The 12,529-nt window shown below is 46.6% G+C and overlaps 1 protein-coding gene across 4 annotated transcripts; it reads right to left on the reverse strand.

The window, feature by feature from the left end:
• Nucleotides 1–2,081: 2,081 nt before the first annotated feature.
• On the reverse strand, nucleotides 2,082–11,869 carry Tex35 (testis expressed 35). 4 transcript variants are annotated; one of them, XM_052200598.1, is made up of 9 exons: nucleotides 11,831–11,869; nucleotides 11,159–11,206; nucleotides 10,496–10,564; nucleotides 8,207–8,263; nucleotides 7,379–7,438; nucleotides 3,325–3,389; nucleotides 2,959–3,136; nucleotides 2,588–2,631; nucleotides 2,183–2,285 (listed from the first exon to the last, which is right to left on the reverse strand). In XM_052200598.1, exons 1-9 carry the CDS (start codon nucleotides 11,867–11,869, stop codon nucleotides 2,225–2,227), a joined length of 621 nt encoding a protein of 206 aa, XP_052056558.1. In that variant the 3' UTR covers nucleotides 2,183–2,224. The 4 variants fall into 4 exon arrangements, with proteins under 4 accessions (XP_052056556.1, XP_052056555.1, XP_052056558.1 ...); XM_052200597.1 differs by having other exon boundaries at nucleotides 2,183–2,288; XM_052200596.1 differs by lacking the exon at nucleotides 2,588–2,631 and having other exon boundaries at nucleotides 2,082–2,285.
• Nucleotides 11,870–12,529: the final 660 nt, after the last annotated feature.

Consider the following 12,529-nt stretch of genomic DNA (forward strand, 5'->3'; position numbering starts at 1 on the left):
GAGATCATGGTTCAAGTTCATTTCTTTCAAGTAAAGTTAACGTTGGCTCCTCTCAGACAATTTTATATTCCCATGGCAGCCATGCTAGGAAGAATAAGCTAACAGATGAATGTTAGTGAGCAGAGGGCCAGGGAAACCTTTCCTAATTGATCCAATTGTGATTATAGACACTTGATTTGGAGGGGGAAAGGTTGCTATGTTTTTTAATGAAGAACAGGACTTGGGGGTTCTGTTGTAGGGTCATAGGGCTTTCTCTTTTGCGCCAGGCCAGTTTTCTTTTTTGCCATTAATTAATATAGATGAGACTAGAAACAGTCTGATTCCCTTCTGTGTTGATTTGGATTTTAACTTGTGACCTTCGGAAGGCCGACGCTGAAGATACCACGTTCAGGGGGCAGTGCGTTCATTCTGGGGCCTCAGGGTTGAGAAAAACACTCAGTTTCAGCCCTCAGTATCCCAAGAAGGAAGAGAATTGATCCGTAGAAAACGGTGAAGGGGCGTGGGTTAGAGCCTAGCCACCGCTAGCCACAGCTCAGCAGAGCGATTTACTAGTTCAGAGATTTACCTGCCCCTGGGATGTGCAGACCCTGTGAACGGAGCCCCTTATAAAAGAGGTCTGAGAACTTCTCAAGAGTGCACGGCTTCAGCTTTACGCTGTGTGGGGAACCTGAGCCCTTTCTGCATGTTACACAGACTGAGCTACATTCCCAGTCCAGGGAAAGAGTGGGAACTAGGACAGGGCGAGCCTCAGGCTCGGTTACCGAGCTTTATCACAGATGTTCTATAGTACATGGCATGTGCCCTGTGTTTACCATAGCTCCCTTCAGACGACCGAAGAACTCCTTAGAATAACTAGGTCCATGTTGTGCTTTGGCTTTTGTTTTAAAATGTGTATCCGAGGCACCAAATGCGTTGGTCGTTAGCAAATACTCTGTTGTCATTACAAAGCCGACTGATTAACTATCTGCCTACAAGGGGAAGCATCCAGCAAAGTAAGACGACAGAAGGATTGGTGTGCAGTGGACACAGAGACCTGTCAGATCAAAGCCAAGGAGTGAAACCCGCCGTGGGATAAACCCTAAATTACCGTTTTCTCATTCTGAGCTGGCAACTGGTTTTATCTTTCCTTCCTTGCTTAGGGATTTGAGGTGGCACAGCTTGTTTGTTTGTTTGAGGCAGGGCCTCACAGTATAGCTCTGGCTGTCCTAGAAATCACTCTGTACTCCAGGTTGGTCTTGAACTCATAAAAAATCCCCCTACTTTTGTCTCCCAAGTGATCCCAGAAAGCACCACCATGTCCAGCTCATCTCCAATATGTGAAGGTCTTTGAAAAGACATTGCTCCTTTGGAGTATAAGGAGGGAGAGAGAGAGGGAGGGAAGCAGAAAAAACCATCAAAGGGGGAAAGTAGGCAAACCTCACCAGAACCCAAGAAGGGCACCAAACTGCTTGGTGAGAACACTTCAGAGGGGGAGCACGGTCCTGTCAGACGAGGCTCAGAGGTTGCCTTTGTTACCCATGACATCCAGAAGCACCTCAGGAGCTGAGGGGGTGGGGGAGCAGTAGGCAGGGCAGTAGGTGGGTGTCTTGAGTCTACACAGGCTGATGCTCTGTATTTTGGGGGTCTCTTGGGGCTATGACCCAGAACTCTTTAGGGCCCCGTAGATTGGAGAGGGAGGCAAGCCTGCGGTCACTAGCCACCAGGGAGAGGAAGAGGATTTGGGGTTGGAAATATGTTGAATTAGAACAACAACAACAAAACGGTAGCTAGGTGGTGGTGGTGCACGCCTGTAATCCCAGCACTTGGGAGGTAGAGGCAGGTGGATTTCTGAGTTCGAGGCCAGCCTAGTCTACAGAGTGAGTTCCAGGACAGCCAGGGCTATACAGAGAAACCCTGTCTTGAAAAAAACTAAATCCAAGAAACAAAACAAAACAAAAAAACAAAAACAAAAACAAAAAAACAAAAAACCCTGTAGATGCTCCAGGCACCCAAATGTTGGGCAGGTACTCAAAATGGTGACAGTCTTTTTTGCTTTAAATGAACTCTTTAATCTCCAGGTAGAAGCCTGGGCAGGGGTGGGGGTTGGCGGGTGTATAAGAGGCAGATATCCGCTGTGCAGCACACGGGAGTCAGGAGATGATGCATCAGTGCTGCCGGCGGGCTCCACGGCTGTGCTAGGTTGGAAGCACATGCTCCATCTCGTCGAGTTTGAAGAACAGATAAATCAGAAAGCAGCTCCAGGCGACAAGTGTGATAAAGGCGCCCAGGCATGGTGTGAAGGTCTCCTGCTGGGTAGAAGAAATGTGGGGGGCCTGGGGCCAAGCTGAGGCTGCTGCTAAAGGCATACCCTCCCCACCAAGCAAGCTTGTGGACAGCAGCCTTAGGCTGGGCCACCCAAATCCTCTTTCCTGGTGCCACATCCTCTATGCCTGGGTGCTTATGCTGGGTGGCAGAATCCACTCACGGTCCCTATCCCTGTACAACCACAGATGGGGTTTGCTGCAAAAGGAAGTCAAAGCATACTCCCTTTGGGATGATAACAAGACACCCAACTGAGAGAAGGCACTTCTCGTATGGATCTACATACCCCCGATTGCAGTTGGTCTTTAGGGCACACAACAAACATTTCTCCTGCAGAGGACAGAAACGGCACAAGAAAGATCATGTTTTCCTGGTTCGAGTTGGCCAGCCTTCTGGGCAAGCTCATCAGGCTTCGCTACAGGAAAGGACAGAGTAACTGAGACGAACTCGGGAGCAGGCTTGTCCAAGGGTTGGCTGCACCATCGTGGCTTAAGACTCACCACAGCCTAGAAGGTGAGGCGACTACAGGAGGTTTCTAGACTAAGGGATGCATCCCACGGGCTGGCAAGAGGACGAGACAAGAGTTCTTGGGAAGTTAGGACAGGAGCAGCAGCCCAGGGCTCCACAGCCAGCGCCAAGGGTGGGCAGCTCACTTACGCAGCAACTCTGACATGAATGGAGGGATTCCAGTGGAATTGGTTTTGGTGGCACCACCATCTTGTCACTATCCAATGGTACTCCATCGGGATCTTCCATGACCACAACCTGGGAGCCTTTGTCCGTCTTTCCTATCAGTCCGAATTTCTGCTGCTCCTTTGGTTGGTTTTGAAAGGGACTGGTGGGTTGGGAGGGGCAGAGATTTGGGGAGACTGTTTCTACCATTGCACATGCGCAGGGAAGATCTTGGCTTCCGGCCATCGCCAAGGCAGAGCCAAGATAGTTCCTTGAGGAGTGCCCTCTCTGAGACCCCGTGCACTGAGCAAAGTGAAGGGAGGAGCCTTTGGGGATAAGGAGGACACTTACAGCTTGTCGTTCTTCTGAATATTAATTAAAACATCCATCTTTTCGTCCATATGCTGCTGCATCTCCTTCAAGAGAGAACCCGAGGCTAGAACCGCTCTCCCGGAGAGCCCAGAGCCCTCCCCACCCCCCAGGACACTTCTGCCTCAGACTTCAGGAATCCTCTCTAGACTTGGCTGAGGTGGAGAACGTGCCCCCGACAGTCACCTTACACCCCCATTCCACGATGAGACTAGAGCACAGGCAGACGCATGTGATCAGACTGACCATGGCCCCTAGGCCAGCCGGAGGCCAGGGGATGTTCTGCATGACCCCAGATGTGAGGCTTTGAGTTGATGCCTCTGAGACAGCGCAGCTAAGAAAACATGTTGTGACCTCAAAGGCTGTTGACTTCAGTGTTTCACACACACACACACACACACACTCACACATTCACACGCGCGCGCACACACACTAATTTAAAATAATAAAAATAAACCATAAAAATGAAATAGAAGACAGTAGTTAAAACCAACACAGCTCATTTATTATTCACTGAGAACTAAGAAAGTAAAAATAACCTAAAGGATTTGCCATGGGAGAAGCTGGATAGAAATAACAATAGACGCAGAGAGACCCTAAGGGTGTAGAAGCTGTAATTGACAGTTTTCATTATGAACAGAACTGGGTGTAGACTGCTTGTCATAAAATATGAATAAAAAAATAATTTACTGCAAGTGAAAGTGATTCTAGTGTAAAAAGACTCTGACTCAATTTGATCTGCTGTAGGAAGCTGAGGAAGCACTCACACCACAGGAGGGGGTGGGGGGTGACCTGAGGACAGTTGTGTGAGCATTTGTAATCGTTAATATACACGGGAATAGGGTCAAAATCTCCTTCAGGTCAGGCACGCCCCAGGCTGAGCACTTCCGGTGCCCTTTACCCCTACGCTCACCCAGCCTCTCCTTCTGCTTCTAAGTCAGCCCGATCGTGGCTGTGAATGTCCTTTCCTGCACAGCCTCTATCCATCCTGGTGGAAACCCTGGCGTCACCATGGACACTCCTAAGACTTCACTGTCCCGAATCTGTCACCAAGAACCACGAGGGCTCCTTTGACTTCTCTCTTCCCGGGGGGGGGGGGGGGGCTTCTCCGAGCCCCGTGTTTCACAGCTGGGAGGGTCCAGACCTCCCAGGCCACCTTGCCAGCAGCTGCACCCCGTGTGTTCTTGAGGAGTCTGCTGAGATGAGTCTCAGCGTGTCAGCTGTTTCTAAACGCCAGCATCGTTCACTGTGTGGCTATGCAGTTTTATTTCCCGGTTTCCCCCAGATGACCCTACCTGTGTCTGGTCTCCCCAAGGACTGGGAAACACAGCCACCCCACTGCTGTGCCCAAGCTGTCCCCTGCCTGAAATAGCTTTCTTTGTGCCTTTCCGTAACCCAGAGTTATGAAAAGTGAAAAATGCTTATGGTGTTTGCATGTTAATATAGAAATAGCAGATGCCCTTTGCAGAAACACTGGATAAAACAGGAGACTATATTAAAAAATGAACCTTCTCACCGCCCCATATTTCTTTCATTGGGTATATTTCTTCCCAATTTTTTCCTATATATTTACTTACATTTTGAGATTAGACTATTTATCTCACTCATATTTCATGATAAGCATTCTTTATAAGCGTTGCCTTTAATAGAACCTAATAGTAATGCCCTTCATCCTTTGGGGAGAAGGAGAACTCTTATGGATTATGGATAAGACACAATTCAACTACTCCTCTGTTGTTGGGAATTATGGTTGCACCTGTTTGCTATTATCAATAACTCTGACGTGAGCATACTTGTGCTGACAGTTAATATTCTCATGGGGTAAGTACTGAGAAACAGAATTGAGTCAATGGTGCCTATTATTAATATTCTGTTTTTTCAATAGATTAGTATTCTTATCAATAGTTTATTGTCTTAAATCCACACTCTGATTATTTGAGTGTGAGTTACATTACTTGTTCTTTTTAGCTGCTCTGTGTGTATGTGTGTGTGTATGTGCGTGTATTTGTATGCATGTGTATATGTGTGTGTTTGTGTGTATGTATGTTTATGTGTGTGTTTGTGTGTATGTATGTTTATGTGTGTCTGTGTGTGTTTGTGTGTATGTGTGTATGTATTTGTGTGTGTATGTGTATGTATTTGTGTGTGTGTTGTGTGTTGTGTGTGGTGTGTGTGTGTGTGTGTGTGTGTGCGCACACACGGTATATGTGTCTGTCCAGGTCCTCTCAAGAGCAGACACATCAGATCCCCTGGAGCTGGAGTTACGGGTAGTTGTGAGACACCCAGTGTGGGCGCTGGGAACCAGACTGACATGTCCCGTGAGGGCAGTGGGCTGACCCCTCGCCGGCCCTCCAGCCCAGCGACATGGGATTTCCTTGCACAGATCTGGCACTGTGGGAGCAAAGCTGCTTCTGTGCTCCGTGTCCTCGCTCTGCTTTCACTAGCGTGTCCCTTCAAGCCCATCTTCTCACGTATTTCCCATCATTTTGTATGAGATCTATATTTTGCAGGTTAAAAACCATTTGTCCCTCACCACATTTATGGAAATAGATTTTCTCAAACTGTTTCTGAATTCTGCATATGGTTATTTTTCTGTCCTGATTCTTTAAAAATGTTTATATAAGCAACTATATCAATATTTTGTCATTTCATCCTTTAGATTTATAACTCGTCCTTTCTGTTCTTTTTTAAATTTACTTTATAGGCCAATCAGCATACATTGTTAATGGATTGGTTTTTTTTTTTTTTCTGAGTCAAGCAATATTCTTAGGTCATTACATATCCCTCTTCTTCTCCCTGACATTTGAGAACCACCCTGCATCACAGATCTGGGCCCAAATGGTCAAATGACTGACCGCCTAGCTTGTGAGACCCCAGGATCCAGTCCCATGAACCATGCAAAAAAAAAAAATCACCTTTATCATATTTAAAACTTTATGGAAATGTGGTTCCCAGCCTTGAAGAAATTTAAGTTCCTGCTGCTGGGATCTCACCCTCAAAGATTCTGATCTGTCTGTTGTGAGGAGAGCCTGGGTTTAAGGGCGTGGGGAGGCACTGAGACAGGGCTCCCTGACGTCATTTCAATGTGCAGGTTGATGTCTGTGTTCATTTCCAAAAGTGAACTTAGATCCTGTGTGAAGAAGCTGAGTGTGGGAGATGGGCCTGCCACTCCAGAACTCAGTGGGTAAGGCAGGAGAAATCAAAAGCTGGAGACCAGCATGTGCTACAAAGACTATCTTAATATATATGTGCATCTGCAAACATGCATGCATACACGCATACATATACACATATAGATACACACATATACATTTTAAAATCATTTGGGGCACTTGAACAACTCCACCTTGGAGAAGTGTTTGTCCATTTTCTGGTCTGTATGGAGTTTGGGTGTGTGGATGCTTTTAATACGCTCCCGAGGAACTCGTAGGATATCCACCCTAAGGTGCAAAGCAACCATCCTAGAATGGCGGACGCACCTTCATGTCTCTGCTTATCATTAACCACCCTGATTTGATGGATGTGGGTTTATCACGAATTTTAATTATCTGGTAAGCCTAGTGTCCCTTAGAAGTCTTGAAAACACTCAAGTCATTGGCCTTCGCCTGCTCAGATGTCTATATCAGAGATTCTCAAGCGTCTTTTGGGGGGAACTCGAGCCCTATCTGAACGTTCTGTACCTGGGCTCTTGTTGCAAGTCATTCTGAAACACACTAACGTTTGCAAACCGTTGCTCCATGGTCCGACTATCCTTCTTGTTTACTGAGTCAAAGAGGAATCGCACTGGGCCTTCGTCACGTTCATATAAAGCTCCCAACACCATCATCAGGGCTTAAGACTCACAGTTTCTCTAAGGACTTCTCTCCTAACCCCCAAGCTCACTCATTACTCCTACTTTTAAACCCCTAATTAACAGACTGCCTGTAACTTAGCATCCAACTCTATCTAGTGGGTTTCAGATACCTCCAGGGCAGGGCCTGGCCTCTCTCCCATCGTTTCCCAGGTGACCCACGGAAGGCATACAGTGAAAGCTTACCTTCATAATTTCCACAAACTCATGAAGTTTATCAAAATCTTTGTCCATTATATCCTTTATCTAACGAGGAAGAAAAACATGCTTTAACAAGGCACAAAGTGTGTTACTGAAGCCAGTCAGAGAATCTTCTGGGCATTTTAAGTAAAGGATATTGGGAAAAGATGGATAATAGGCTATATAACCCACGTTCTTTCGAGAAGTCTATGAAGGGTCTAGGGTACAGGTTCCACCAAGCCATTGCTATCGTCAGCTTTGATGGGGCTTCCCTGCGGAGCTCAGACCATAGCTTGAATCAACACCTTGCTTATGCCTTTCCCCCTCAGTAAGCTATTAGTGATTGTATCATAGAAATAAGATGCCTAAAGAAGATAGTTAATCTGTGACTGTCTCCAAATTCCTAATCAGTTTCTCTTCACTCTTATTGCTGAAATTACTTACATCTCTACCAACCCTTGCACACTAGGGAGGAATCCTTAATCGATTGAAAAGTGGGCTTAGGCACGGAAGAATGTTCTACTCTCCGTAGATGCCCCATAGAAGTTGGGGGAGGGAGGATGGGATAGGGACTACCCAGAAGGGGGGAACGGGGAAAGGGGAATAACATTTGAAATGTAGATAAATATTTCCAATAAAAAAACAAAGAAGAATTTGAATGGAAAAAAAAAAGGAATGTTCTACTCTGACCAGGGCTGAAACACTATGGGACTGTGTGCGAGTTAAGTTTCTGCTTTTCCACAAAAGTCCTGCTTGCCTTTCTATTGAGAGTTAGCAATTCCATTTGCCTCAATGCTCTGCTTTTCTTCTCTGGCTGAAGCCTTATCCTGTTACCTGTTTTATCTCTTCCATTTTTTCTGTAAGTTCTTCTCTCACCTCCCTGAGTTCGTTCTGGGGAAATAAATGTGAGAGACACACAGTGACACACTAGTTGTCGATGTAGTGCCTTGGGGCACTACGAAATAGAGAAGAAAGGACTGTGGAAGCCCTGCAGAGGAGACACACTGAAAAGAGCATAGCTTTGGAAGGCTTGCCAACAAGCCTAAACCTATAAATAGCAGACAAATTGTTGCAGGATATTTGTTCATCACACTGTGAAACCGGAGACTGTGTTATTTACTGAAAATACAGGTTTCTAGTTGTGGTATTGCTCAGCCCTCAGCATATACTTTTAATCCCTCTGGCTGAAATATAGATGCACCCTTACTACACACCTTTAATCCCAAACAATGAAGGTAAAGATAGCTTGTAGAAGGAAGCACAGTGATAGCTAATTGAGCGGCAGACAAAGTGGCGAATCAGAGAAAGATTTGACAGAACAGATATGCCCAACTTCAGGAGAAGAGAGGGAAGGGAAGTTACTTAGGAGAGCAATGCAGAGAGAAATAAAAAGGAGGCAGGTTTACAGGAACAGTGATAGAGAGATGGGTCACAGAGAGAGAACAAGCTACACACCAGTGAAGACAGAATAGGTCAGAGAATGAGAAGGAGCCTCAAGATTACAACAGATTGCTAGAGTTAGTTTGAGGCCAAGCAGAGCAATTCAGTAGAAGCTGAGAGAGAGAAGCCAGATTGAATCAGTCAGCTTGGAGAGGAGTTTGAACTAGAACAGTTGAGTTGAACCAGCCAGCCAGAGTTCAGAAGGAACTAGGAAAGGGTGAGCTTACTTAGTATAAGTCTCAGAGGCTGAAAACTTTCTAGGCCTAGATAAAGTTGTATGGAGGTTAGAACCTTCGAGGACTAGGCCTCCTAGGCTAACAGACTAAGGCAGTAAGCCTTGAAGATGACAATTACACCAGAAGAATAAAAGATGTGTGTACACATAATTTTTTTTTACAACAAATAGAAAGGGTCCCTCAGTAAAATAAATCTCCAAAACTGTTGGTTTCCAGGAAGATAATCACTGAAAGGGTAATTCACACTAAAGAGACACAATGGGGCTGGAGATGTCTTAGCGGTTAAGAATGCTTGCTGCTCTATCAGAGGACCTGTGTTCCATTCCCAACACCAACATCTAGAGGCTTATAACTACTTGTAACTCCAACTTTACACTGGCAAAACATGCACACATGCATGAACACACAGAGAGAGAGAGATGGGGGGAGGGAGAGGGAAAGGGAGAGGGAGACTGAGAGGGAGAGGGAGAGGGGGAGGGAGAAGAGAAAGACTAGAGGTAATGCAGGGATTAGAGCCCAGGCCAGTTGATTTTGTTGTTAATGAGGCAGTAACACCAAAAGAAAGACTTTGTTAATGACTTAATTTGGATAATTACACACGAAATTGTGTTAGAGAACATGTTTGACTTTAGAAAGTATACATTAAAATTTTAGGTAAACTTAACTCTCAAATGGTTCAGAAAATGTATGGTGTCATTAATTCTGGGTATCCATAGAGGATTAACCCACCCTCTGTCAGGGCTCTCTGTGATGAAGGAAGAAGGCCAAGGGGAGAGCACAGGAAAGGGACATAGACACAGTCAGATACACACCCACTATCCAAAAGGGGACAACTGAAGTGCCCACAGCAGTTCCTCGGTATCTGAGAGGAACTAGCTTCAGGAATCCTTCAGATATCCAAATCTGCCAATGCTGGCATCCCCCCCATCCTGAGCACGCCCTCCCATACACTTTAAATCATCCTTGGATCACTTAGATACACAATGCAAGTAAATGCTATGCAAATGATTGTTATATGGTCTTGTTTAGAATGTGATGGAAAAACATCTGTAATATTTTACCAAATATTTTAAATCACAGGTTGGTTGAATTAAAGGCATGGAGGGCTGTGTGTGTTTGTGTGTGTGTGTGTTTCTATGTACATGTGTGTGTGTTTCTGTGTACATGTGTGTGGAGAAAGGAAAACAGAAACAGAGATTAAAGTGATCGATAAACTGCCAGCGTTGGCAGGAGTTGGGTGAAATGTGTACTAGAATCCATTATGCCAGTTTTTGCAAGCTCTAGGTAATTCAAATAGTTTCAAACTAACAGGTTTAAAATATAAGTCGTGGAGTGAGTGAAGTCTCCAGGCTGCAGATGCCAGCAGGTACCAACACTCAGCAGTTAGCTGACTGGCCACCCCTTACGTGCTGATTTGTCCCTATGCCATGGGGGCCCAAACACTGACCTTTAGCCCCTGCGTCATCCCTTTTCTGATGAATAGCCCTTCTTGTTTAAATCCTTTGAAATCATACATCTGTGGATCGAAACAGAAACACAGAAGCCCTGGAAACAGCAACATGGAGAGACCACCCTGAATCCTGTGCCTCTCTGGAGACAGGGCACAAGGAAAAGCCCTGCCTGTATAGAAGACCCCTCCACCCTTTTCTGTCCTTGATGGGGTCAGTGTGTTCTGCTCCTCCCTTGGCTCAATGGGCCTCAGCTCTTCCTGCCCCTCCTGCTCCTCCGCACAGCCGAGCCTCTTCCCACCTCAGGCTGCTGCTTCCCTCCATCTGGAAGGTTCTTTCTCAGCCTCTGCTTTGCCGGCATCGAGTCCTCTGGCACTTGCTTCAGGGGAGGCCTTTCCCAGTCACATTGTCTAAAACAAACCACTCCTGTCTCCTAATATTCATTCTCAGCGTCAAAGGCAACACAACTGACATTCTAGGTTGTTTGTGTCTCTGATTGGTTGCCGAGGTGAAGAATTATGAAGCCAAGGAACTTCTCTCTCTTATGTACCCCAGCACGTGGGCTCAGCTTTGGCCACCAAGAATAGAAGCTGCCCCTCCCTGTCTCCAGGTCTCCCCACGGTCTCAGGCCTGGCTGCTAGCGGAACTTCAAAACAGCTTACTCGTGTCAGCTCTGGCTTCAGTTCCATGCAAACGGCCTTGTTCTTTTTCTGCAGAGAGAAGAAGCCGCAGTTGGCCACATATCAGGATTGGGGGAAGGTCCCCAGTAGCCAGCTCTGTGATCTGCACTTGCGTACAGGCTCACATGGTCCCAGCAAGCTGTGCTGTCTGCTTCTGGCCACTGAACCTGGTCTTGTTATCTGTTTCTAATGAGCATGCGTGCTTTTGAACAACTTTTAGGAAAGCCCCAGAAGGCTGTTTCAAGAGACTGACCTGGGTTCTAATCTCAGCTGTCCCCTCTTTTAAGACCAATGTGGGCATCTTACTTAGTGCCAAGGCCTCCATTTCCTCATCTATAAAGTGGGCCTAATCTATCAAGGTTACTTTGAGTCTTAAATCCGCCAATTAGAGACAGGCCTTGGCCGGGACCTGGACTGTGAGCCGTCAGGAGGAGTGGTGGGTCTTACATGGGAGCAGTGTGGGCCTCTTGCCTTCCCACCCCAAGGCCAAGAACCAGTTTCACACCTATTCCAAGCAAGAGGCTGCTTTGTGCCCTGAACAAAGAAAGAAAGTTGGCAGGCTCCCAGGATGACTTCCGGTAGCCTCTCTGTCCTGCCGCTATTCAGCAGGAGCCCACAGAGGCCCCACCGTGCCCAGCAATACTCTTCCTTTACCAGGTTAGTTTTCTTCAGTTCGGCCTTCTTGGCTGACATGATGGAAGGACCAGGTGTTCTTCAACTTCCCAACCTCCCCACAACAGTCCCTTGGGACCAGGCCACCTTCCTATGTAACTTACAGGCTTAGGCAAGGGTAAGCTGACTGCCTCTTTGTGTGCGGAACAGCTGAGGTCACAATGCCAGGACTTGTATCCTGGCCTAGAGTGTTGCCAGCTTTGGGTTTGTCTGCTGTTGCCCCTGAGACCAAAGGCTCTTACCAGGTTCCAAAGCCAAAAGGCCTTAAGCCTGGGGATGCCGAGGACCTCAGCCAGCCATTTGGAAGCACAGACACACTGTGATGGTGTATAATGCTTGGCCCAGTCAGGCAGTGGCACTATTAGGAGGTGTGGCCTTGTTGGAGTAGGTGTGTTGCTGTAGGTGTGGCCTTAAGACCCTAGCTGCCTGGAAGTCAGTCTTCCACTAGCAGCCTTCAGATGAAGATGTAGAACTCTCAGCTCCTCCTGCACCATGTCTGGCTAGATGCTCCCATACTCCCACCTGGATGATGATGGACTGATCCTCTGAACCTGTAAGCCATCCCCAATTAAATGTTGTTCTTTATAAGACTTGCCTTGGTCATGGTGTCTATTCATAGCAGTAAAACCCTAACTAAGACACATACCTTGGGTGAAGTCGAGTCCTTGATTCCTGATGCAG

The sequence above is a fragment of the Apodemus sylvaticus genome, chromosome 12, assembly GCF_947179515.1.
Source record: "Apodemus sylvaticus chromosome 12, mApoSyl1.1, whole genome shotgun sequence".
Classification (NCBI taxonomy): domain Eukaryota; kingdom Metazoa; phylum Chordata; class Mammalia; order Rodentia; family Muridae; genus Apodemus; species Apodemus sylvaticus.

Bases quoted from the DNA above. Each gene is read 5' to 3' on its own strand.
- Tex35 (XM_052200595.1), bottom strand. From the start codon at position 11,869: ATGTCAGCCAAGAAGGCCGAACTGAAGAAAACTAACCTG. The intron at 8,264-10,495 runs GTCAGTGTTTGG...TTATTTCCCCAG, and splicing joins GGATGACGCAGGGGCTAAAG to AACGAACTCAGGGAGGTGAG. The intron at 3,137-3,324 runs GTAAGTGTCCTC...CCAACCCACCAG, and splicing joins ATTCAGAAGAACGACAAGCT to TCCCTTTCAAAACCAACCAA.